At 41.5% G+C, this 27,376-nt stretch overlaps 1 protein-coding gene across 1 annotated transcript; it reads left to right on the plus strand.

Annotated features, from left to right (window-relative positions):
* Positions 1-1,089: 1,089 nt before the first annotated feature.
* On the plus strand, positions 1,090-27,376 carry PRLHR (prolactin releasing hormone receptor). Its single transcript, XM_065066877.1, has 8 exons — positions 1,090-1,274; positions 8,445-8,647; positions 9,149-9,237; positions 17,628-17,775; positions 19,008-19,091; positions 19,956-20,022; positions 20,135-21,385; positions 26,648-27,376. The coding sequence occupies exon 7, from the start codon at positions 20,309-20,311 to the stop codon at positions 21,341-21,343; it is 1,035 nt and encodes a 344-aa protein (XP_064922949.1). The 5' UTR covers positions 1,090-1,274; positions 8,445-8,647; positions 9,149-9,237; positions 17,628-17,775; positions 19,008-19,091; positions 19,956-20,022; positions 20,135-20,308; the 3' UTR covers positions 21,344-21,385; positions 26,648-27,376.

Here is a 27,376-nt window from a genome sequence, read left to right on the forward strand (position 1 = left end):
AAATTCCAATATATTGCCTAAACTGAAACCAGTGGCTCTGCTGGGAAATGTGTGCATCTCTTGTAGATAGTGCTTGAACAAAAAGGTTCATCATGCAGTTTGTTACTTGGAGAAGGAAGATTTTTTTAAAAAACATATTTTGTGTTTCTTTCTAGGAATATTTATAGCTATTAACACTACCTATGCAAAGTAAATCAATATAGTTTCCAGATCATATGCATGGAGTTTTCAAATATATTCGGTTTCTTTTGCATCTGAGACTAAGCTGCTGATCTTGTTAAGATGAATAATAGATATTCTTAATTATTAAATCATGAATTAATTAGGTTACTGCAGGACAAATGAGAAGTGATCATGGTATGGAGAACTAAACACTGTTGTTGATTTTGGATGAGGTTTGTGGTAACTTATTGAAGTGCTAAAACTGGTGAATTAACTGTCCAGATGAGCATGGTTTCATGGCTGCCTTCTACTGGTTTTTGTTGAGGGCGTGAAATTAAAAAGTCAAAAATGCTGAACTTATTCACATCTTTGGTATCTCATTAGAGAGGCTTAATCATTTGGAGAAGCTCTGACTAGCTGGTTAATGTGTTTATTCCATGGCATCCTGCTCTTGTGGAGAACTCTACAGCAACACAATACTGAAGGTGTTTACTGGATGTTCACCTGAAAGGATCCCAGCAGCAGCGCTTGAGACGCTCCTGTGGGAATGTATAGCAGTTTTCAAACAGAAAAAAAGGAAAGATTTGTAAGTTAAAATGAGTGAACAAATGATCAAAGCTTCTGAGGGTCTGACTTTCCATTTCTCTCTTAATCATCACAAGCTTACTGCTCCAGGCAGAACTAATTAACTAATGAAGGCAGGAGAGAATTGCTGAGGAAGGGATAAGAGAACAAAAACTTACTAAAATTTAACATTGGTATCTGTTTAATGTAATATCTGTTATGGTGATCACTTTAAGTGACAACATCCCAACAGTATATTTTCCTAATTATTCAGAAGTTCCAGGTACTGTAGGCAATGTAGTCTCCTGTTTTGAAATTCAATTTGTGCCTTTAGCAGTATTAAATAACTATTTTTTTTTTTTTTTTGCTTGCTCTGTAGGTTGAAGAAGTCAGGCATTCAGATGCAATCTCAGATTGTTTTGGATGTGGATGAATAGAGATGAGAAAAGAATTGGTCAAATTTGTGGAAGAAAAGCCTGTGGAACAAGACTCTCTGGATTAAGCCACTGGCTTAACCCAAATTGTTGATTGCTAGAAGGCCGTCACAGGTAAAGCATCACTATATACTATATACTATATACTATATACTATATACTATATACTATATACTATATACTATATACTATATACTATATACTATATACTATATACTATATACTATATACTATATACTATTTCTGTTCCCCCTTTCCTTCTCCCAAGAGATACTACTAGAGATGGGCTGCTGGACTAGACAGGTTAGATATCCTAGTGCTGCCATTCTTCCTTTAAGCAAGTTAAATTCATTTAGTCATGGACTTAACTCGTGACTCAAAAAGTCACAAGTACTCTTCAAGGACAAAGAATAGGAAGACTTGGACAGTGTTGACTTGTAGTAACTTTTCCACACCTCATTCAACAGACGTAATTCACCCCTTTCATCTCCTGTTAGGGGAGTATTTCTCTGTACTTCCATACAAAGCCTTTCAAGTTTCATTTACACACCTGAAACATATCCCTAGTGGAAGTATCAAAAGTATGTTTGATTCATGCTTTATATATAACATATATATAACAATTATGTAACATATACATAATATATATCACAGTATCACAGTATGTTTGGGATTGGAAGGTACCTCAAAAGATCATCCAGTCCAATCCCCCTGCTGGAGCAGGAACGCCCAGGTGAGGTCACACAGGAACATGTCCAGGCGGATTTTGAATGTCTCCAGAGAAGGAGACTCCACAACCCCCCTGGGCAGCCTGTTCCAGTGTCTGTCACCCTGACTGAGAAGAAGTTTTTTCTCAAATTTAAGTGGAACCTCTTGTGTTCCAGCTTGATCCCATTACCCCTTGTCCTATAATTGTTTGCCACCGAGAAGAGCCTGGCTCCATCCTCATGGCACTCACCCTTTATATATTTATAAACATTAATAAGGTCACCCCTCAGTCTCCTCTTCTCCAAACTAAAGAGACCCAGCTCCCTCAGCCTTTCTTCATCAGGGAGGTGGTCCACTCCCTTAATCATCTTTGTTGCCCTACGCTGGACCCTCTCCAGCAGTTCCCTGTCCTTCTGGAACTGAGGGGCCCAGAACTGGACACAATATTCCAGATGTGGTCTCACCAGGGAGGAGTAGAGGGGAAGGAGAACCTCTCTCGATCTACTAGCCACCCCCCTTCTAATACACCCCAGGATGCCATTGGCCTTCCTGGCCACAAGGGCCCAGTGCTGGCTCATGGTCATCCTGTTGTCCACCAGGACCCCCAGGTCCCTTTCCCCTACACTGCTCTCTAAAATGTAATTTCCCAACCTATACTGGAACCTGGGGTTGTTCCTGCCCAGATGCAGGACTCTACACTTTCCCTTGTTAAATTTCATTAGGTTATTCCCCACCCAACTCTCCAGCCTGTCCAGGTCCCGCTGGATGGCAGCACAGCCTCTGGTGTGTCAGCCACCCCTCCCAGCTTAGTGTCATCAGCAAACTTGCTGATAGTACACTCTATTCCCTTGTCTAAATTGTTAATGAATATATTGAATAATATTGGCCCCAGTACTGACCTCTGAGGCACTCCACTAGATACTGGCCTCCAATTAGACTCCGCACCATTGACTACCACTCTCTGGCTTCTCTCCTTAAGCCAGTTTGCAACCCACCTCACTAGTCTATTGTCTAGACCACACCTCCTCAACTTAGCTGTGAGGATGCTGTGGGAGACTGTGTCAAAGGCTTTACTGAAGTCAAGGTAGACCACATCCACCACTCTGCCATCATCCATCCACCTTGTTACATTCTCATAAAAGGCTATGAGGTTGGTCAAGCATGACTTACCCTTGGTAAAGCCATGCTGACTGCCCCAATAACCCTCTTATCCTTGATATGCCTTGAGATGGCACCAAGGATAAGTTGTTCCATTACTTTCCCAGGGACAGAGGAGAGGCTGACCGGTCTATAATTACCCGCGTCCTCCTTCTTGCCCTTTTTGAAGACTGGAGTGACATTTTCTTTCCTCCAGTCCTCGGGCACCTCCCCCGTTTCCCAAGACTTGGCAAAGATGATGGAGAGCGGTCCAGCAATGACTTTAGCCAGCTCCCTCAGCACTCACGGATGCATCCCGTCTGGACCCATGGATTTATGGATGTAAAGACTATTTAATTGCTCCCTAACCCAGTCCTCATCGACTAAAGCAAACTCCTCCATTGACCTGGCTTCATCCGGGGTCTCAGGGGTACAGGGCTCCCCAGGACAGCCTCCGGCGGAGTAGACAGAGACAAAGAAGGCATTCAGTAATTCTGCCTTCTCTGTATCTTCTGCCACGAGGGAACCCACCCCATTCATCAGTGGGCCTACATTGCCTCTGGTATTAGTTTCATCTGCTATGTATTTGAAAAAGTACTTTTTGCTGTCCTTGACCCCTCTTGCCATTCTTCATGTTCCTTCTCAAACACATTTTCACAAATCACTGTGCCTCATTGCCATCCAAAACTTTCTTTGGTCCTTATTCTTGGAGTTATTTGTATTTTTTTTTGCTTTCAAAACATGTAGATATTCTGTAGATAACTGTGCATATGTAGATAACATCTGTATAAAATAATCAGGCATCCTAATGTTAGGCAGAAAGACCAAACTTTCAACACCAGATTTTTATTGACATGTAAAATGTAGCAGCTGTGATAGCACAATGTGTGTGTGAGCGGGTTCCCGTGAAAGATTACGTTTCTGGGGGATTAGAAAACCTGAGAAACATCTGGTTAACAAACAAGTCCCACAATAGTGTTTGTTCTTCGGCTTCTTTTTATCCCTAAAATGAACATTAACTTAACTACTAGATATTCCCAGTGCCCGTCAGTCATCAGTAATTGGTGGTTATAATGGGGAGCTGAGAGCAACATGGTGAGAAGGCCATAATGGACATGAGTGTGGGACAGCTGCTGTGTTATGGGAAATATAAAATGTATGTGTACATATATATATGTAAAAGAAACCAGGATTTTGTAATTCTGCTTTTTATGGTACAACTTATGAGATGGCTGGGTATTGAGATAATGAAAACTCTAAGCTGTTTATGTGGCAGTCAGTGACAGAAACTCTACTGACTTAAGAGGAAGAATCCAAATGCCTCATAGTGTGCTGGGACAGTGCAGATTGCATTGTCCTCGCCTGGTGCCAATAATACCCTAAAAGCAGCAAGAGTCTTAGAGCAGGATAATTCCTTCTTTGGCTGGAGTTAATGTCTTGTTCTTCCAGTTTCCTAATTGTAGACTCTCCAGTTGGATAATTAACACATATTTAAACCCTGGGAGCTGGAGAGCTGCACCCATTTATGGTTACCCCATTCCCAGCTGTGCTGTCAAGGATGATGGTGGCTATAGGGCAGCAAACTGTGTCCACGTTACATGACTTGGAAGGCTCTATCAGGTTGACGCAGTGAACTGTAGGAGAATCTATGTAGCTTCTGTTTCCCTCCCCTTTGTACCAAGTGCACGTGTATGATCTTGGACAATCTGATGCATATGAATTGCTCCAACAACTTAGATGTGCCCTTCCCCATGGCAAGGGTATGTAGATATCCCAGTTTTTGCATTTCAGGCTCTCGGGGCTTTGTTTCTGTTTCACTTTTAACAAATGAGCAAATGCTGGTGATTTGTGTCCTCTAAGACCCATCCACACAAAGTGTATTTTTCAGGCATCACAGCTTCTGTGATCTCTTTGCTCTCTTGTTTCTTCTTTGCTGCTTTTGCAGCCTTTTTGTAGCCTTCAAGTGGTTTGTAATTTCAGTCACATGAAATAAGTCTGTATATTGCAACCAAATAGCGAGACTGGATGGAGGCAACTGCTGCTGTACACGGCACAAAATAGGGTAACTCTTAGTGCAAAAAGCATTTCAAGTGGCTTAAAAATTGCTTTATTATGAATTATAGACTACTTTTGCTGTTCTTATAATGGGAAGCACCATCTACTGTGATTCATTGCAGTCAAGCAGTATTAACTTCAGGGAGAAATGGGACAAAAGGGAAACTGCTCCCTTGGTGACGGGGTATTTTGTGGGGGCAAGCATTGTAGCTATAATAAATTACTATAATTTACTATGCTCACTCAGATCTACCCTTCTAGGCCCTTTTGATGTTGAAGTTACATACTTTACAGTAAAATGTAAGTTAAAGAGTGTCCGAGTAATCGAATCAAGGAGTAACAGGTGGTAATAAGAGAATATAATCGTGACACATATTAACAGCTCTTAAACTTATTAAGTTTAACAGAACAGCAAAAAAACAGAAGTAGCAGTAAAATCTCAACTTTTCACAAATGGAGATGAAGGCTTTTGAAAGTGTGAAACCATAGACTCCTTGGGTGCCATTTTATAAGGGACAGGTAAATTTGGGTACCCAGCCATTCAGTAGATAAACTTAACCTGCTTTTTAATTACCTGCTCTTAGTCTCCTGTCACACTGACCCCACTGGAAACCCAAAGAGATACATCTCAGTAGGCTAAATTCAGTCCTTGTGAATATCTACCTCTGCCACAGATTACCATACTGCATTAATTGAGAATCTATTTTAGCAGGAAACACTCTCATTGTGAAACACGAATGCTGAGAGGACATTAGAGCTTCCCATTTTGTTTTGGGGGTGTGTTGTGTGTTCAAACTCCATCAGGTCAGTATGCTACGTCGTGACATTTGATGTAAATTTAATTAATCAATAAAGTATGTTAGCCTTGTCATTTTGGTAAGATCCTTGGTCTGTAAAAGTCAAGAACAAAACTCCTGGACACAGTGGTGAAATGAAACCATTACATTAACTTTTTTGTAAAATTAATGCAGGAAAATAAATTGCTTCTTTCTCCTCTTGTCATTCTTCAAATTTGAACCACTGCCATTTGGGCAAGCACCCTCCATGTGCTGTTTTCATTTATGGAGCGAAGGTATTGCAGGGGTTAGCAATGGGGTTTTAAGACCTGTCTCCATCTCTCTCACTATATATTTCTCCTGTTGAGAGAGTTGCTTAGTTACTTCATGTTTTAGTTCCTCATTTGCAGATTGAATGGCAACATTTTCCTCCTTAGAGTGTGTTCTGAAGATTAAAATTCCAAATTGGAGGAACTCAGGTTCTCCACAGACCATGCCCTAGTGTGGAGGAAAAAAGGACAAACTCCTGTCTGTATAAATCAGATTAAATTTTTTATTGACCTCTATTTGCGTACCTTCTCTCTTTATGTATTTTGTTTTGCTTTTCTGATTCCATGGGCAAAATGATACAGCTCGTTGTCATTAAAGTGTCCTGGAAATTGGTCCAGAAAGAATGACATCCCAGATGTCACTGGCTTTACCTTCCCTGAACAGAAGGGTCTGTAAGAAATGGCTGTTAGTGGTTTGCAATACACAACTCTAGAGTATTGTGATTTTCCTTGGCAAGTTCATTTTGTTTCAAGGGAAGAGATGCATTTTCATTATATGGCTGGGAAATTTAAAGTTGTGGTCATTGCTCAAAGGTCTCTTTCCTGACACAGGCATTTTTCTTTTAAGTTAATTGATTAGTTATAATGATGGTTGATGAGGACAGACTTGGGTCCACAGAGGACAATTCTAGCCTTGCTGGAGCTCTACTTTACTATTTATTGGTAAATAAATGGGCAGAACTTTGTTTTGAACGTGAACAAGTATACTAAGAATATGGGTCAGTCACAAAGGATCTTGGGAAAATTTGATTCAGCTTCATTTATCCATATTATTTAATTTCAAACACAGAGAGATCTGTATTGAACATTTTAGACATCCTATAGTCTTTTATTTATGAGGTCTGCAGAGTTTATTATATTATTTTATAATTTCCATTCTGCCCCAGGTCAAATGCAGATTTCTATAGTACTCAGAGAACTAATAGTGGGAGAGATTTGTTTCCAGATTAACCAGAGGTGGTCCCACACTAGAGACTTGGGTTTTATGTATGCAAAACTAAGTCTGTAGAACTTTTTTGTTTTAATTTTCTCTTTTCAGTGTGCTTCAGTTATTTATGACTTTGTGCCTGGAATTGTGCTATGCCCTTTTAAATCACAAAAGAAATATCTGAGGGATTATTTTTCCTGTTGGGTAAAAACAGTCATTAATAAAAGGTTTACTTAATTTGTTTATGTCTGGATATTTTATAAGACTTTTGTACAATTTTTATTTCATTATGGCAGCATATGCTCCATAGTCTGGCAGAATAGGTCCACTGGATTATAGCTGGGTGTTATGTAAATACTGTATTTATTTTAATGGGAATGTATTACTTTTTTTTTAATATGCTTATGGAGGTAAAAGAAAAATTATCTGAATGTAAATTTGATTTCACTGAATAGTCATTTAAAAAGAGTGACTGGAAAGTGACATGTGTACCCTTTTTAACTTGTATAACATTGAGCGCCTTAGAAATTTTAGCATCATTCATGTTAACACATCAAAGTATTGCTGGTTGAACTCAAATCTCTCTGAAATGCTAATCTGCACCCTTAACAGTAGTAGAATGAACATACAGATGGTTCTTCTAATTACTGGGAAAAAGAAAAGGGGATGATTTCCTTTAATGATTTCCCCTTCTTTCCAGACTGAAAGCATTTCCAGCTCTTCCCTCCAGCTAATTTGACGATTAAAAGATGCCTTTGTCTTGCTTTCAGCTATTGAGGTTTCATCACAATTTGTTAAAACTTTCCGTTATGAAGTGAGGTGTGAACCCAGGGCTACGTAGGTTTGGTTCAGCTGTCACATGAAGGGAAATTATAACCCTGAGTATTTAAAACTAAAATGGGGGGTGGGGGGGTCGGGTGGGGTATATTTCCATCATGCCATGTTCTTGCACCAATGGCAAAGATAGGTTTTTATGATTACAACAGGAGCTTAAATCTTAGATAAGGTTGTTCATCAGGGAATAGACCTCAGGGATTCAGGCTCTAAACTCACGGTAGCTCCATTTTCCCAAGGATACAAAGAGATTTGAAACACATTTCTGGAGCTGCTGCTTTGTGGGGTAACATGTTCTTCAAAGGAACTGGAGAAAAATGGTTTCTGAATAATTTCAAAGCTTTTAATTTTCACTATGGACCAGAACAAAGGTTGAGATTTTACAAACTCTACCCTAAAAAATGAGATGTGCACACTGTAGAACAGCTGGCGCGATCATGGGTCTCTTGGCCCACCACCTCGCTGTACCTCAGGATCATGGTGGTGCAGCTATGTGGGAATCTCTTCTTGTTGACAGGTATAGGTCCATGTCAGTTGCTGAAATCTGTGATGCACAAACCTCCTCGTGTTAGGGTTCATGTGGAGATACCTGAGGAGAGAGAAGGTCTTTGGTCACCTGGGAGCATGGCTAAGCTGACACACATTGCTGAGAAGATGACATGGAATGCGAGGACCCACATCACACTGTTTATGGCCTCAGTCTGTCTTCAGACCTCAAAGGTGAGTTTCATGTCTGCTGCCATCCTTTCAGCTTGGAGCTCTGTCCCTCGGTAGCCAAGGCTAGTCAACGTAAACCAGAACAAGACTGGGGAGCAGAAGGAAATGGACTTGATTTCTTCTGGCTCATGATGTGGATGCAAGCAGAGCAGCCCTTTAGCTCTGTGTTGAAGGCTGTGACCCATAGCCTTGCACAGAAAACTGTGTGTCAGTGCCAGTGTCATCCCACATGTTCCACAAGTATTTCACTTTGTTCAGCGTGGCATCAAGCTGTTACTCTTATTTCAGGATTTAATAGAATTTTATAGATTACCATTTGATGGTGCATTTTCCTGAATATTCTAGAAACTCTTATAGGTATTTTTTAATTAAAATACTCAGTAGGAACAACAACAACAAAAGAATAACTTAAATAAACATAGTGACTCCATTTCTTCTGAACTTCTACATAAAAATCATACTTAATCACTCCCTATAAATAATGTTTTATGTTCTGTTTTTAAGGTGCACCACTCCTCTCCAAGCTATTCATAAGAAGATAATTTGGGTTCATGACTGTAAGAAGACTATTTCAGTGCTCAAAGAGACTAATTGTGAGTTCAGAATTGTCTTTTTTTCTTCCTTCATTTGCTATTAATGAGAATGTTGTATAACATTTTTGTTAAGTAAAACTGTAACCAGTGTGGGCATCTTCAGAAAAGGCTTTGGAGGAGTTTGTTGCCTAGAGCTGTGTATTTTGATTTTGTTTGCTTGATTCTAGGCTTTGTGATGTTGGAAAGGAAACAAAGGAAGGGGAGAATGGTTAATTAGAAATTCTTGCCTTACCTTCTTCCTTTCCCATGCAGTGATGACACCTCATATAGTAACAGGGACAGGCAGTTTGTCTAGGTGGGGTATTAGCAGATCAATATTCCCTTCTCAGTTCTACCAGCAATATCTGTCCTGCTCCAGGGTAAAAATTATCCAGCCTCAGCTTCACCCTCACCAGTGTGGAGAGGACAGTGACCTTGCTTGGTGTCACAAAGACCTGTTGATTATTGTGCATAAAACACTGTGAGATTCTTGGCTTGTTACATTCGCAGAGACTAAAGTTGTCTTCTGCTTGGGCAGATCTTACCTTGTTGGGTAAAAAATGTTCATTGTAAGTCTCTCTGAACACTTGGGGTTCTACTAGAGAAATGAGGCTGAGATAATAAGTCCTAAGTAGCATATACCAGCACACTTCTATGGAGCTTTTTCATTTTACCCTAATTGGGATATGGTTCTCCTGATTCTCTACTACTAGCAGTGAAACATCTGAAACAATACTTATGTTTGTTGATAGGAAAGAATTATTTTGCTGCAATGATGAAACAAAAAATATGTGAAGTGATATAAGAATTATAAACATCTGGGACATGGCAGACCTCAAACATTTCCGTCAACTCTCCTTATGTATTATATAATACCAGAAAGAACTGCACTTGAGCCATTAGTTATTTTGGCATTGCAGTGTTTTACTGCAAATTTTTAGGAAAGCTGACAGAACATGAAATTCCAGGTCAGGGTTCCTGCATGCTTGGTTAATAAGTATGAAATCAGCACTCATAAAACAGTGGAAGCCACTTGTTTAATGAAACATCCGACACTGTGTTTGTGGTTGAGTTGGCATTAACCATGTAAAAAAGAGTAAAGAATCTGCTATTTAAAAAAACAAAAAACAAAAGCAAATCCCCCCACCCCCAACAACTCAAGCAGCATGTCAGAGCACAGCAGCCAAAACAGAGCAGCAGTAGTGGGACCACCTTTTCCTATAATTCCCCCATCCTCATATGGTGGTCACATCCAACCCTAAAGCTAGTGACCATGGATAACAGACATTTAGAAATCATGCAAAGGAAAACAGATTTGTTCTGTAGAAGAAAAATGTCTGTGGAAAAGGGATAAATTCTGGGATAGATATTTATTGTAGACATGTTCAAGTCTTCTAATCAATGGTAGTTAGATCAATGCATTCAGTTGAAAACAAGAGTGTTCATAAAATTAGAGCTAAACTGTGACTTTTGCCACTGCTCAGGCACTTGACAAAGCCCATATAGGAAAACAATTCTCCCATCACAAATGCAATCACAAAATGAACAAAACACTTCATAGAGTGCAATGTTAGGGAAAGCTACTTGGAGACTAAATTCTTAATCTAATGCCAATCAGGTAAAGGAATTGATAGTATCCATGGGGACATAATAGGACTGGCTAGCATGAGCCGAGGAAACCTACAGATGGGGCAGGATTCCTCCTTGGCAAGATTCATTAAACAATGGAAGAGTATGCAAAGGAAGGGCTGAAACAGGCGAATTAAAAGGAGTGACAGTAAAGTGAGTCTGATGCTCTTTGTGGTTTCAAATTTCTTTCGTTAGATAAAAAGATGGGGAAAAACCAACAGAGCTAGAGAAGAGTATTCTAAAGAAAACACATTAAAGAAAAGGACAGAGAAGAACCTGGTCAAGATTGAAATTTGCAGGAAAATTCACGTGGCTTTTCATGAGAAAAGAATTTCCAGTCACGAATATTTCCATTTATAACCAGTGCTACGTGTATGAGAATAGCATGAAAGAATAAATGACAGGCGTGTTATGTGGGGGCAAGTCATGGCAATGGGAGTCATAATGAAATGGTCATTCACCTTCTGTGTTCCTCTAATTTCTTCTACATTAAGCCTTTTCTGCCCCATATTTTGCTCATCCAGCAATGGATTCCTTTAGTGGCTGCTCTGAGTGACACTATGAAACAAGGAAAAAATAAGGAGCCAAATTCTATTGTGGAAAAGAAATGGAGACAAAGAGAACAAACCCAGATGTTGAAGCATAGCTAAAATGGGTACAATGCACACAAACATACTGAGAGAATAGTCCTGATAGCAAATATAGATCTTTACATTTGGAGGGTGAGGTGACTGTAAACAAGCCTGGCTGTGAATATGTTTAAAGTTGTTGTTTTTTTTTAATATCACTTCATCAGTCTAAATTGAACTGTGCTGAAAACATACAGAAAGCTCCATTAGAAGTGCTGTTAGTTGGGGTTTTTTTTTGTTCCCTGATAATGTAGGCTATTAAAGTCTAATCTCTCTTTCGGTTTTGTTTTGTTTTTTAAGATGAGTTTGCATGAGAGCAGAACAATGCATTTCCAAATAGTATTCTTATATCTACGTAATGTTATTATGCAAACTGTAATCAAACCAGATGACAGTTCTTCAGACAAACCTTTAGTATTAACAGCTTTCAAAGCTCCAGGGCAGATTGTTGTTGTCGGGACGGTTAATTAAATGAAAGCTGGATTTTATTACTTTATATAAACAACTAAGACCAGTTGGAATGCTGTTTGCCCTCTGGGATTTTTTCCATTCTGTTTGGCAAATATTAATTGAACTCATTGCCCCATGAATACAGCAAGTTTACTCATGGCAGTGTGGTCACTACAGGACATCATGTAGCCATTACTCCTCTCTGCTTCTGCCCTTCACCCATCACCAGGGTAGATGGGCACTTTAGAATAATGCAGGAAAGTAGATCTCTAAGTAGATATTCTACCATTCTGTGGTATGTCACAGAATGGTTGGGGTTGGAAGGGACCTCTGGAGATCAACCAGTCCAACCCAACTGTTAAAGCAGGGTCACCAGAGCAGATCACACAGGACTGTGTCACAGAGTCACAGAATGTCAGGGATTGGAAGGGACCTCCAAAGCTCATCCAGTCCAATCCCCCTGCTGGAGCAGGAACACCCAGATGAGGTTACACAGGAACGTGTCCAGGAGGGTTTGAATGTCTCCAGAGAAGGAGACTCCACAACCTCTCTGGGCAGCCTGTTCCAGGGCTCTAGCACCCTCAAAGTGAAGAAGTAGGAACTGCTTTTTCCTTCTTTAGCTCTTGAGGAGAGTTTTCCCTTTCCATTTGGGGTTCAGTATAATCACTGGCCTGCCTCTTTATTTCAGGGATTGCACACTGAGTGTTTCTGTGGGCAAAGTACATTTTGCGTGTGGCGCAAGGACTCCCATGTGCAGGGGGATTTTCTGAGGGTCCTGCCCTTGCCCTTCAGTGGTGCTCTGGGCTGACCCGCCTTGTCACAGCTTGGGGACAGACGCTCGTCCCCGTGTGACGCCGGGACCCCCGCGGGCTCCGGGCCGGGCGCTGTCCGTGGTGCTGCAGCCGCCGGGCCGGGGCAGAGGAACCAGGGCAGGGAGAGGTCTGGCTGCTCCTTCCCCTTGGAAGGGGTTCAGACCTCAGACCCACAGGGACTGCGTCCCTGTGCTGCTGTAGAGACACGTCACTGGCCAGGCAGCATTATTGCCCTGTTTTTGCAAAGTTTAACAATGGCAAATGTTGTATTTTACACTTAGGACATGGCAACCCTGAGTGTACATACAGATGGGGTTATGAGATGATGGAGAGCAGCGCCGAGGAAAGGGATCTGGGGGTTCTTGTTGATGGCAAGATGAACATGAGCCAGAAGTGTGCCCCAGCAGCCAAGAGTGCCAACCATGTCCTGGGGTGCACAAGCACAGTCAAGAGGGGGAGGCACTGATCTCTTCTTTCTGACAGTCAATAGAACGTGAGGGAATGGCAGAAAGATGTGCAGGGCAGGTTTAGGTTGACTGTTAGGAAAAGATTCTTCACCCAGAGGGTGGTGAAGCACTTGAACACGCTCCCCAGGGAGGCAGAATGGAATGGAATGGAATAGAATAGTTTCAGTTGGAAGAGACCCTCAGGATCATCAAGTTCAACCATAACCTAACTTAACTCTAGTAGTAAACATGGCCCCAAGCCTGGCAGTATTCAAGAAGTGATTGGACAATGCCCTCAGACACACGGTGTGAATTTTGGGGTTGTTCTACGCAGGGACAGGAATTGGACTTGATGATCCCTGTGCATCCCTTCCAACTCAGGACATTCTGTGATTCTATGATCAGCCATCAGCTTTTCTTGCCAGCCCGCTTCTCCATAAGTGTTAAGCTGCATGCATGATGACGTGAGGTTATCTAGTGACCCTGGCTCCTGGCTGTTTGCATCTGCAGGGAACATTTCTAACTCTAAATTTCTCCAGGGCTCAGCATTTAATCTGCAGGTGTTTCTGGGAGCTAATTCCCACAGTCTGTTCTAGCTTGGGGCACGTATTGGTATTGTACTCTGCATTCCTTCAGGGCTTGCGAGCAGAGGAGAAATGCCAGTTTTTCTGGTGGGGATGGGAATTGTTGGATCTGATGGATATGCAAATCTGCCTTCATACTTTTTCATTTTAATCCTTCCTTGTAAGAGGAACATTTTGGCCTTTAGATCAATTATTTTCACATACCTTCTCCCAGGTTAGTCCTGACTTAACTATAAAAAATGTAAGCACACTTTACCATTATATGTCAGCACTATTCCTAAAATTGTAGTTATAAATGAAAGAGGAAACTTCCAGCTCTGATATTTCTAAAGATTTTTGCCCCACTTTTATATATTTTTTTTTTTCTAGTGTTGCACATCCTGTCTACAGGGACTCTGAGGACAGCAATTGTCTTTTACTGTAGTAAGGGTGCTAACATGGTCTTTGTTTCAGTGATAGTTTTACAGAAGAATTTGTGATACACATCTTAAATCCTATTGATACCTGTCGAGACAACTGGGAGATGGTCAGACATGCTCACCTAGTCCCTATTTTTCATCAAAATAGTGCATTCACATGCTCAACATGAATACCTCTTGGATCATAATAGAATTAAATAGAATATAAATTTTAAAAAGAACCACATGTTCTTCATCACCACCCAAAAAACTCTCTATACCAAAATGTAACTTAAAAAAAACCCAGCCAACTTCTTTCTTGGTCATTAATTCCTGTGTGGGTTTGTCTTGCAAAAGAACCCTTGAGGGGGTGGGATGGGGGGAATGAAGCCGGCTCATTTCGAGTCTCTGGGTAGCAAATTTGCAGGAAGGCAGGGGCAGAGAAAGAAGAATCAGTGATTGTACTGACTGAAGTGCCTTGGAGCTGAAATGTTTTTACAGTGTGGCTCTGCTGATCCTGCCTTTCTCCCTACTTTGTAGATCAGCTGCTCTGAACAGGTGCCAAGATCAGCAATGGTGAGAGTTCATGTGGCAAATATTCAAGTGCTGTTCTATTTGATTTGCACAGGCACTAGTGCACAAATCTTTCCATCAAAGAACACTAGAAACATCTTAGGACTTAGTCTCAGCCATGCCATGTGTGTGGGTATCAATGCATATAAATTTTAGTTCTATCTTTCGAACATTATCAATGGGAATACTGTTGAAAATGATGATAGTGGAGTTATTTTGAAGTAGGAGTGAGCAAAGTCCAAAGACTAAATCTGTGTTGATGTATGATGGAAAGGAACCTCCTGAAGCCCAAGAACCGTGCAGGCAATCATACCGCATGCATGTGATAAATGGATCAAGCTTTCTGTTAAAAGCAGGTGTTTTATTTCCCCACAATACCTTGTTTGTTTAAAAAACTAGCATTTCCAAAAGGCAATTTGTTGCCCCCCTGCTTAGAAGTGTTCTACTTTTCATCCTAAATTTGCCCATGGTGAATTTGTTCTTTCATTAGTATTTTTTCTTAGCTTAAATACACCTTCACCTGCCGAGTTTACCATCCTCCCCATTGTTTTTAATGAATACAGAGCAATTCTGCTCTGGTGAATAGACACTTACAGCGAGAAAATCATCCAGAGATTGCAACAAAGTAGGGACAAATTAATGCTAGAATCTGTCACAAAATAGTAGATTTTCTTTTTCTTGCACTTTCACTGCACTGTCTGCTCCTTTGTCTAGACTTGTGCCAGAATTTGCTCCATCCTAAGCCATAGTGAAAATGCTTATTATCAGGTAACCTTGATCCTGTCTTTTATGACAAGTTTTTCCTCTGTAATGGTATCAAAGTTCCCCCCATTCTCCTCGAGGTTTTCAAAGTTTCTCTGTATTATTGTGCAGTCATCTTCTGTAGCATCTCTGATTCCAAACTTGGTGGTTCTACCAAATTCAGTCAGTGTGGTCCTGCTTTTTGTGCTGACATAATAAAATGAAAAGCACTACGGAGGCTGGTCAATCCCAAGCAAGGTTCTTGAGGAGCATGAATGGTTGCTGCCTTCTGGGCCAACTCCTTCATAAACGTTGCTGTTCTTCACCTATTTCACAGTTAGGGTAATTTAAATTTCCTCTGGTACATCTGATGGTTTCTCATATGCTACCACATCATATATATTTTGCAAACCCTAACTGAGAAGAACTACCACATATCCTGGGTCGAGAAAAATCAGTTTGATAGCACATAGATAGAATGTTAATCTGACAAAAACTTCCTTTGGTGTCCTGTCTCCTCTCTGTCTCAACTCTGCCCATAAATCTGCTCTAAAACCAACTGTAAAGCTGCTGTCATACTTTCTCATTGTGTTTCCTCTCCCTCCGCATTTTCAAGGACAGGTGGCCCATTTGCTTTTCACCCACAAGTTCCATGTGCCTGTTCTTGCTGGACCTGGCAGTGGGGATTAGCTAGCTCCTGACAGTACGAGTTTATTAACTTCTACATTTGGCTTTTACCTTGTTGTGGTAATTGTGACTGAGCACCTTCATTTCCAGGAGCCTGCTTGTATTTTTCCTCAGTTTTTACACTGTTATCTTTATTTTAGTGTAAGATGTTGGCCATCTAAGCTCACTTTTCTAATTTAATTTAGTTTAGCAGACTAAGAATTCTTAGCATAGAGGGAAGAGCAGAGCCTCTTCTCTATATTTCATGTGCAACTTCAAGCATCTCTTGACTTAAATTCAAGCCTCCTCTTCATTCAGGTTGTTAAGCTCCCCTTCAGTTTAAATGAATTATTCTAAGCTGAATCCTGAATTTATCAAAATTTGGTACCTTGAATTTGAGAAAAGCAACAACAACAACAGCAAACTCCAAGCTAACAAAAAAAAAACCCACAACCCTTAGCTGTAAACATGGTGTTTAGAGACTGTAATGCCTCAGTCCACAGCAGAAGCAGAGAGGATGTATTTATATGACTAAATGAGAAATGGAGGGACAGGCTGCCCTGTCTTGAAATTGTTGTGCTATGCACAACCTTGTTCTGGCTGGTCAAAAGAAGAATTTGCTAAAGAAAACCCCAGCTCAACTTCATTCAAAATAGGCAAAGCATCTATTTTTGTTGTAGGCTCTGCAAGAACTACTTGATCTGATTTGCTCTGCACAGAACGTTCTTGGAAAAATATGAAAGACTTTTTTAAAAGGAGTTCTGTGATGGAAAAGATGTTGTGTTATACAGGAAAATACATACATCAAATAAACAAGAACAGAGAAAACTAAAACCTGAAACTGTGAGACTTTAATGACAGAAGAAAATTTCTTGGTCTGTAAAGTCTAAATAATGGAAGACAGCTTAAGAAGTACTGTTGAGCTTTACAGGTACAGGTGCTAGGATCATGCTGGTTTAGTTAGGAACTACAGGGACGATTAGATGGGCACGTAAGGAACAGTGTTAGCACTTTAAGAGTTTTACCACTTTGAGTACATCACATATCAGCTCACGATGTTTGTACTCAGTGTCTGTACAGAGTCGGACAGGTTTGCATAAGAGATGGTGAAAGCTCTGCTGTGAAATGTTTCTGTGAAGTGTTGGTCTGGCTCTAGATATAATGATTTCCCTTGGCTCAAGGAAGACTAGGGTCAATTAGACACTAATCAGCATTCCTATGTGGCACCCTTATACATTTCAAATGTCAAAACAGTTCTCATAGAGCAGTAATGCAGTTTCTGTGACCTTTTCTCTTTTAATAAGAAAATTCTGTGTGTGAAATAGACTTATACGCAGTTCAGGAAGGACTTTTCCACCTAGCCTAGAAAATTCGAAACAAGATTAATATTTGCAATCTTTAAAGGAGGAAAGGGGATTTCTTTGGGGTAAAATGCTGAAATGTTTTTTTCTACTCAAGCCACTATTAAATATTATCTTTCCAGGTCCTGGCTGTAGAGTACAGTTGAACTGAAGAAATTTTCTGCCTGAAGCCAAAACAAACAGAAAATCACTAACAGAAATAGAGTGGGAGCTTTCAAACAGAAGGTGTACCAGTTACTGGTTTCAGAGGTGAAAACAGTACACTAAAAGGTAAGAGAAAATGCAGGAAGATTACTCGGTACAGACTGAAATAAAAGAACCTCAAAGGTTACTCATAGGTTTTTGAGACCTGAGCATTAAGGTGACCTTGAAGACTACTTTAGATGATATTTTGTTTGATTTTTATTCTCACATAACAAAGTATAAACCTTTTTCTCATAGGGATACAATGAAGATATTTATTGGATTTACTCTGCAGCTCTTGGGAATGAAACAGAAAAATCACTTAGTTAAAAATGAGATTTTCAATTCTTTTGTGTGCACTGATATTATTGTGAGGCTTCTTTCCCAGCATAAGCCTGGCAAATCTAGTAGGATGTGGGCAGTATGAAGGCCATTTACATATGTTCCCGGTTCATTTTTCTGTGTTTTCTGGCTTATACTAGAGACCACATCTAAGGCCTACTCAATTCCTGCTTCTGTAGTATTTAAATCAGACCACACTTTTCTCCCACATTAAGTGAAACAATCACATTTATGGGTTTTAGGAACTACTTTTGCAGCATGTCGCTTATCACCAAACAGTATGGTTGCACTGGCTGGTGAAAGCAGTAGGAAATCCCTTTTTTTAATTGTCTCTTTGCAACCTCCACCCTCAGGTCCCTCTCCTGTTCTGGATTTGGGTATGTAGAGATAGATATACAGGTATTATATTCTTCTGGGTCCCATCCAGCTCAGAAGGTGAGATTGGACTCTGGACTGGGATATAACATCTCATTTTTCATATGGGTCCTGGGCAAGTTCCTACATCTATGAAGTGAAGGATGGCACTCTCAAGCAACGTAGCTACATGCTTGTTCCTCCCTTGGGCTGGAATTAGAGTCATATTACAGTCCATAGCATAATCCAACCATAAATGCAGCAGCACAGCGCCTGCAATTACTATATCTGACATGCCCATCCATCACAAGCAATTGCAGGAGAATGGCTGTGGTCTGAACAAGGGCTACAAAGGATTAGCTTCTGGTTTAAGATTAGGGAAAGGATTACAGTACAAGGGAAACATCTTTAAAATTTTGTTTTATGTCAAATTACATCAAATCAAATGAAGGATGTAGGTTTGCCCATTGCCTCATAGAAAATAACGGGTTAATATTTTCTTAAAGTAGTCTAAGAGGTGAGGAGATAAACAGTCTGTTGAAGTTGTGTCTAAATCCTCTGAGTGCCTGGCAACATTCTCTGCTCTGATGTGTTCTGAAGTTGTTGTTTTTTAGCTTCCGTAGCTGGTATTAATGGATGCAGTGGAGCTTCACTGCTCCCAGAAATGGTTGAAACAGAGGAGAGTTAAGAGAGAATTAAAGCAACAGGTAAGAGCAGGACAAAGACCTTGCTTAAATGTGTGTTCTCTAAGCACCTGTCCTGATGATTTCTAATGTCTGAATTTCTTCTAATAATTTCTAATGTCTGACCCAAACAAAACAAGTACAGACTATTTTACAGACTGGTTAGCACTTGTCTGTTACATAAATGCAACATTAGAAATAGTTTACTGTAGTTCACCGCAGGTAAACCCTTACAGCTGAGCTTTTTGGATGCTAATAGTTCCTTTGCGAGTCTCATACACATTTACTTTTAAAGATGTGTAAACCCCACTGAAAATACAATGGGTGAGCAAACATTGTATCACCATTAGAAAATAAATCTAAATAACATAAGATCCTTTGTGCTAAATGCGTATTTCTAATCCTAACTTTGTTCACCAGGTACGTAGCTGAGTCCCTCTAGTGGCATAAACATTTATTTGGCTTCAGCATGTTATTAAAATCCTATTTTACAGCCAGATTGTAGCAGCAAATTAACAGGTAGCTTTTTTGTACACTCCGAGGACTGTGGCAAAGTGAATATTGGATTAGATACTGTGCAGGCTAGTGTTAATGAATGTAAATTGATTTTTAGCTGTCAGGGGCAATTACAGATGTGCTGGAAGGAGAAGGGAATTTTTGAAAGGATATTCAAGAACTAATTACTATCAGAAAGAAGCACGCAGAGAGCAACGTAATACCCAGGACAGCCAATAGGGATAAAAGCTTATACAGAAATCTGTCATGACCTAGTAGTGAAGACTGTTTAAAAACACTGATCTCCACTTAGCTTGTAAATGCGCATCACCCTCTTTCTCACTCCTATATTCTCTCCCTCTCTGACATGCACACACGCTCCTGGATTTGCAGAAAGCAGACATCTAGGGCACTTCTTGGCATCCACAGGAAAATCATATGGGATTAAAAAACCACAGCAGTAAGTACTCACTGCATTAAATGTTTGTTAAGTGGCATGCTGTCAAAACCTAGATTTTATAGCAAATACAGGAGGACTTTAATGGAAATTTGTTGTATTTGATTTTTCTTAGGAACTGCTGAAAGCTGCCTCTCGAGGATTACAACTTCACCTTTGCATTTACGGCTGCTTGTTTACTATCCATGTGGTAACCTCTGGACAGCCAGTAATCCATTCATTATCCACACTGATTGAGTGCAGTGGTAACTACTTCACTCAGCTGACAGCAGACAACAAAAGGAGGGAAATGATGAATTCGGACAATTTAACCTCCCAAAGCTTCCTCTCTGCGATTCACAGCAACACCAGCAATTTATTCTCAGGGCTCCAGTTTGTTCAGTCCTTCAAGCCACTCATCATCCCCTGCTACTCGCTAGTGGTTTTTATTGGTGTCATTGGGAATTACCTTCTCATTTACGTTATCTGCAAGACAAAAAAGATGCACAATGTCACCAACTTTCTGGTGGGCAACCTGGCTTTCTCAGACATGCTTATGTGTGCAACCTGTGTGCCCCTGACGCTTGCCTATGCCTTTGAACCCAGAGGGTGGGTGTACGGAAGGTTCATGTGCTACTTTGTTTTCCTGATGCAACCTGTCACTGTCTTCGTGTCCGTCTTCACCTTGACTGTCATAGCTGTGGACAGGTATTATGCTATGGTGTACCCATTCCGCAGGAGGCTCACGATCCCTATTTGTGCTTATATCCTGGCTGGTATTTGGCTGCTGAGCTGTACCTTGGCTGCCCCAGCCTTGGTCCACACTTACCACGCAGAGTTCCCAGAACTGGACTTCTCCATCTGCGAGGAGTTTTGGTTCCACATGAAAAGGGATCGCTTAGCTTACGCCTACAGCACCCTCATAATCACCTATGTGCTGCCTTTGGCTGTCATCTCCCTGTCCTACCTAAGAATCTCAGTCAAGCTGAAAAACCGCGTGGTCCCAGGCAATGTCACCCAGGGCCAAGCTGAGTGGGACCGAGCAAGGAGGAGGAAGACTTTTCGCTTGCTCGTCTTAGTGGTGGCAGCTTTTGGAGTCTGTTGGCTGCCCCTGCACATCTTCAACATGATAAAGGACATAGACATCAGCCTGATTGACAAGCAGTACTTCAACTTCATCCAGCTGCTGTGCCACTGGTTTGCGATGATGTCTGCTTGTACCAACGCCTTCCTCTACGCCTGGCTCCACGACAGCTTTAGGGGGGAGCTGAAGAAAATGTTTGCCTGGAGAAAGAAGAAAATTGGACCCACTACAAACTGTATCATGGCCAGCGTGGTGCTGTAAATGAGAGCTGGTGGGAAGGTACTTCCTTCGTATGGTAACACTGTAAGTCTTTTCTACTTCTAATTAGTCCCCATTCCTGATATTTGTCCTCAGGGGCCAGCTGTAACAACACAAGTCCCATGTGTAGCTTCCTCAGCACCTCTACTCCTACTGGAGAAGGAGGAGCAAACTCCACATCCCAAAAATGTCTTTAGCTCTTTGATAGGAGTTAGAGGCCAATGAGATATTCACACAATAATATATCCTTATGTAACCTACAGGGATCCTTGTTATCTGTTTTGAATATCGCTGGCAGTATAGACATGGGATTTGGGGACAGGGAGAAGCAAGGATGGATATGGGACCTAAATACCTCAGTGAGGATCTGTTTTGCATTGTTTAAAAATTAAATCCACACATCTACCCAGAGCCCAGCCACAGACTCCAGGGTGGAGGGCTAACAATATTCCTGTAGTCCCCTTGGGATGGAGCCATGCTGTGTGTGTGAGCACTGCGTGACCACTCAAAGACAGACCTGTCAAACAGAGCAGAGTGACAAGCACTCTCTTTCAAAGGAGCCTTTTTGGGAAGAAACAATTTCCTTTGACATTCACCTTTCAATTGGATGAGGGGGTTAGAAGCTATAATCAACCTAATGGTTTCTATTTTCTTCCTCCTTCTGTCTGAAACTGAAAATACCTGAGATAACAGTTAAGTGTAAGGGAAAGAGTTCTGAAAGTAGACACTGTTTCTCAAGAGGTTTCTTCCAGCCTGCCCAGACAGAATCTGGGGTGGCACAAGGAACTCACGGATGGTGAGCTGAGATCAGCTGCATAATCAGTACAATCCAAGGGCAGTTTTGGCCTTGGTCAGCAAAGGCATCTATCCAGAAACATACGGGCTGTGAGGTAACACAAATAGTCAAGAGGGGAAAGAGAGGATGGTTTCCCTAGTTTGTAAATGTACTCCTACTGTGACACTGTGAGTACTATTTTGCTCATCAGCATTCAGTAAGTCAATGTGGTAAAAAAGAATTACACAGATGCATATGCACACACTGTGAAAAGCATTGGAAAAATATTTGAAATCCCTTCTCGCAAATTTCCTCAGAATTTCAAGCTGTTCTGGTGCCAGTTACGAGGAACTGGATACTAGAAGCTGCTACAGAGCCAGTGAATCAAGGAAAGTGATTTTAAAGAGGGTGTTGCTTGCATTCACTCTGAGATGAAGTATCTGCTTTGTTTACCTTGATGTAAAGACTTGAATGACTTATTAAAGGCTGTTTTGCTGAATTTTAGGCAATTGTTTTTCCACTGAGGTCAATATAGCAAGTTGCTGGAATAACCGGTGATTTTAAAAAGGCAAAAAACTCTTTCAAACAAACTAACCAAATTTTATAAGCTTTTCAGCTTCTCTTGGAGTTCTTTCATAGAGAACAGAGAGCAGGATACCAAGAGAGCATTGAAACACCACTGCAAAAAGGAGCCTTAAATAACAACAAAATCCTGATTTTTAGAGATTTTTCTTCTATGGAATTATGTTACTTCAAGCTGTTAACTTGTCAGTTTGTAAAGGCTAATTGTCATTGAGATGGCTCGTAATGTTTACAACTTTGTGCACTAAATACAGACAGCACTGTAATCTGGAGTGATCCAAAGCCCAGTGGAGTAACTGGCAAGACCCTTGTGAACAGAGCGGACCTGGGATCATTTCCCTCCTACACATCATGTTTTTACCCTCATTTGCCAGCACTGCAGTTTAGCTTATTAATGTTCTCTCGAATGTTAGTGACTGCAGATGGCTGCTGCGGGGAGCTGAAGGAAGAAAACAAGGGGGATTTATCTATTTATGCTTTCTTTGAGACAGAAATGAAGGGCTGTTCCATGCATATATTGTTCTCACAGTGATGGATGCATTGGGAACACCTCACTACCAGCAGCAGCAGTTACAGCAGCCCTGATGTCTGTCACCTCAAGGAGGTCCTCAGGAGTGCCCAGCATGGCAGGCACTCTAGATTAAGTGCTGGTTTAGCTTGTACCCACCTTAAATCTTTCAGGACTTGCATTTGCAGCAGAAAGCTCAGAGCCTGCCCCTTGCTTCAGGCCCTTCTCAGGACTAGGTTTTGCAGGCACACCCTGAAATGATCTGTGTTCTCCAGCTGTGGGTTCCTGAGGCTCCTTCTTTCTCCTCAGCATCTTCCTTGACCCACCTCAGTGGTCCCGCAAGTCCATTTTTCCAGGATTTCCCTGAATGGTGCACAAAGGAGCTCTGGCCACAGTCAGAAGGGCTGTGTGTCCCTCAGGCTGGTGGGGACCAAGGCACAACCGCATTCACTCAGCCCCACCTCTGAATCGAGCCCTGAGAACCTCCGCTCAATGTAATTACTGTTTTCTCTGATATCCAGCGTAATAAACAATAATAAGATTTAGAGGCACCTTGGTGTGCTTCTTTAATCCAGTTATGCAAATAATTATATTAAAAGCCATCATGTGAAATGTGTTTTCTAATCTTCACCCCTCTCCAGGGAATTGCCGTGGTTGTCCAGGGGACCAGGGCTCATCACTATGGTATTTTTGATGGTATAATTTTTAATTACACTTCAAGAAATCATTGTATGCTTTGATTTTATAAAGTAGCCCCGTTCAACACTTGGTGAACATATTAACTAACTTACCCCGTAAGGATTTGAGTTGTTGTTTCTTGCTTTCATTCGAATCCGAGGACTCGCACGCTGCAGGGCAGCTGCTCTGCAGGGATGGAGCGGGGTTTGTGTCTGAGCTGTGGCAGAACGCTGCATGCTCCTCAGCTGCTGGCATTTCATTCCAGTTGTTTACATGCACCCAGAGACTTTTAGTAGATAGATATCCAGGTGGTTTGCATTTTACAGCAGCAAATATATGCCATTTATGATGGCTCCTCAGACTATTTCTAAAGGACAGTCTCTGGTAAGAACTCCTGGATGTACTATGGAGTTTGCACACATGGTCTGTGGTGGTGTTTTCAGATAGATATGAAATTTATTAGCCAGCAAGTGGGCTATCAGAGCATGGTGAGCCTCAGGCTTTGGAAATGAAGGTCCTGCTTAGGACCACACTTATTGTAAAAATCAACTGGGAGGTTTCACTGGGGCCAAGCCTCTGCAGCTCAGAAGGCTCTGCGTATCTGAAATGTGGAGGTTAACAGACATATAAAAGGAATTGATTGGGAGATGCAGGGGAGAGTGAGATGTCTTCATTTAAGGTGAAGAGCACAGACTTAAACAGCAGGAATCACAGCTTCACCATTTGAAGCTGCTCTGTACGGTTGTTGGAAGGACTCACAGAGCATTGTTCTAGCAAATACACTGTATTTCCAATATTTATATATGCAGAAATGCTTGATCAAACATAAGCTACTCCCTATGGTCAAACATGGGATTGGTATTAAAAGGCAATGTACTTCTGAAACATATAAAAAAGTAAATCAGTATTTGATCAGGAATTAAAAAAAGCCAGATTAGATAATGAATGAAGTTTCACAAGATCTGAAATCAGGCAGCCAAAGAAGAACAACAGCTAATCAAACCTCAGCTAGGGCCAGGTAGAGTGGGTCTCTCCCCCACCTTGAAAACAGCAACTCAGAGCAGCCACCAAAGACTCACTTGTTTGTGCAATGCATCATTTTAAATAAATTTTCCTTATATTTGGAAAGAAAACAGAGAGCTGTATTTGTATTGTATTTGGGGAATGGGGGTTTATCTGGGATGGGCAAAAGCAGATCCTGTCATAAGGGATCTACTCGCAGGAGCACAGCAAGTGCTTTTGAGCTGATAGATAGACTGGGGAAAACTGATATTTTTCATACCAGCCAAACAACAGATGTTCTGTACAGTTTTAACTGAGCAAATCTTGCTTGTTGAAGTGTCAATGGTGAGATATAATGAGATGTCTAAGATTATGCAGAGTACAGATATAAGCTGAAAACAGCACACCTGAAGCTAAGGGGAAAAAAAACCACCAAATTGGACAAAACTGTACAACACATCCATCAATCTGCCCAGCAGAAGAGAACAGTACAGAGAGAGAAACTATGAGCTGGTGGTAAAGGCACTGCTGTCTTTGCCACTTCTGCATTAACAAACACAATTTTTACCTCCAGCCCTCCCCTGTCACTGCTCACTATCTTCTTACTTTCCTAGAAAAAATAGTCGCATTCCTCTTGCTTCCCCTGGAGAAAAGGTTGCTCAAGGGTCAAAGCAAACATTTCTATCTCATAGAAAGCAGAGAAGCTTTTGAAGACTGAGATCACCCTCTTCTCTAAAACATTTTTCTGCAAGCAGAAATAGCCAGCTGTGCCCAACATAACCATTTGCTGTGCACATCTGCAGCTGGCAGAAGCAAACCTGGCCTGCCTGTCACTTGGAGCACTGGCTTGTGTGGTTGCATCAACGAAATACCCCTCCCCATGATCATTGACCTCATTCTGGGCCAAAACCATCCCTGGCTCTGGACCTTTGTACCTGACATCCCTCCACACCAACTAGAGTTTGCTTTAGTGGAAGTGCCAGGGAGCAGCTGCAAATCTACCCTGCCCATATTAATGGGAGCTTTCCTTCATAAATGGTTATCATACTCCTTGTTTCATGAGCAGCCTTCAAGTACATTCTTATCATGTACTGATGTAACAAGACAGGGCAGGTTTCCCCAGGCTGATTTCAATCAAATTTTTGATAGGTTTTTCCACTCCCTGCTCTTCCAGCCCTTTCCCAGACTTTTGAAACCAGTGATCATCCAGTCCATAGATGCAGAAGCCTCGAAGATACTGAAATCCTAGTAGTTATTTGAAATCCAGAAGAATACTATCACTTTCTTGGTGCTCCCCAGGCAAGGAAAAGCCATCCATGTGCTCTCTCTTTTAGGTACTCATCCAGGACTACATGGTGGATGGTGTAAACGGTTTGGAACTACAAGATAGCCAGGCTGTCTCCCTTTACTCCCAGGGGTAAAGGGCATGAAGCTCAAATATACCTCACTGGGAGTTATGTACCTTTGGGATCTAACAAATATAATCACTTTGACGAGATGCTGATAGGGTTGACTTCTTTGCTTGTTGTTTACTCTCGCTTTCTAAATCCTGCTTTGCCAAACCAAGTTAATGAAGCTAGTAATTGATATAAATAATAAAACACACACTCAGGAGCTCCCTGCTTTGTGTCTCCAGCCTGCTGGAAATCAATTTGGGATCACTGTTCTCTGTTTGCAGCTGACTGGGCTCTCCGTTCTTTGCGTCTTGTTTATGGTAATTATCACCATTATGCTGTAATTTCCTTTTTTCTTTTCTCTGCAGGAAACATTCAAAAGGAGATGATGGCTTTAATCCCTACATCTACATTTCCTACAATTCCTACATTCCCATTAGGCACTGGGGACGTTGCTTCAGCAGCTAGCAGGGCTGCAAAGAGAAGCTTTGCTGCTTTCCAGCGCAGAACAAGATCTGCCTCTCCTGCTGAGCACAGGGCTTGGCTCCTAGATAACACACTGGAAAGGCAGCCTGTGGCTTGCAGCAGCAGGAGGGGTTTTAGCACTGTGGTCTGCGAGAACCTGGTGGTGTGCACAGAGCTGAGGACCATCCTGTGCAGCTCAGGATCCCCCCAGCAGCATCAGAGTGATGTGCTGGGCTGGAGGCAGCTGGTGCTCCTGTGAGGTTGGGCAGCATGAAGTGTTGTTGCTCTGTCTGTGCTTTCTCTGCCACAGGGGGTTGTGCCCAGCTACCCTTTCACACCCATGACAAGACAGGCTGCCACTCTAGTGAAAATGTGACCGCTGAACAACACGGTTGCTGTGACACGCTGTCACAGGCCGGCACCAGTCACAGCTCAGATTTGTGCGACCAGCTGCGTTTGGGAGCGGGAAGGCAAAGCGATGCACTGTATTGTAAAAAAAAGCCTGTCTTGGACTCGCAGAGGGAGGACAAGAAAGAAAACAAAACAAAAAACTATTTTTGGACTGCAAGCAAATGATAACCATCCAAAGGCTACATCTATAACCACCCAGAGGCTGTGTTTCTGTATGGACA

Source organism: Columba livia, chromosome 6, assembly GCF_036013475.1.
Source record: "Columba livia isolate bColLiv1 breed racing homer chromosome 6, bColLiv1.pat.W.v2, whole genome shotgun sequence".
Classification (NCBI taxonomy): domain Eukaryota; kingdom Metazoa; phylum Chordata; class Aves; order Columbiformes; family Columbidae; genus Columba; species Columba livia.

What these genes read in the sequence shown, in the direction of transcription:
- PRLHR (XM_065066877.1), top strand. Translation starts at nt 20,309, where the DNA reads ATGATGAATTCGGACAATTTAACCTCCCAAAGCTTCCTCTCTGCGATT.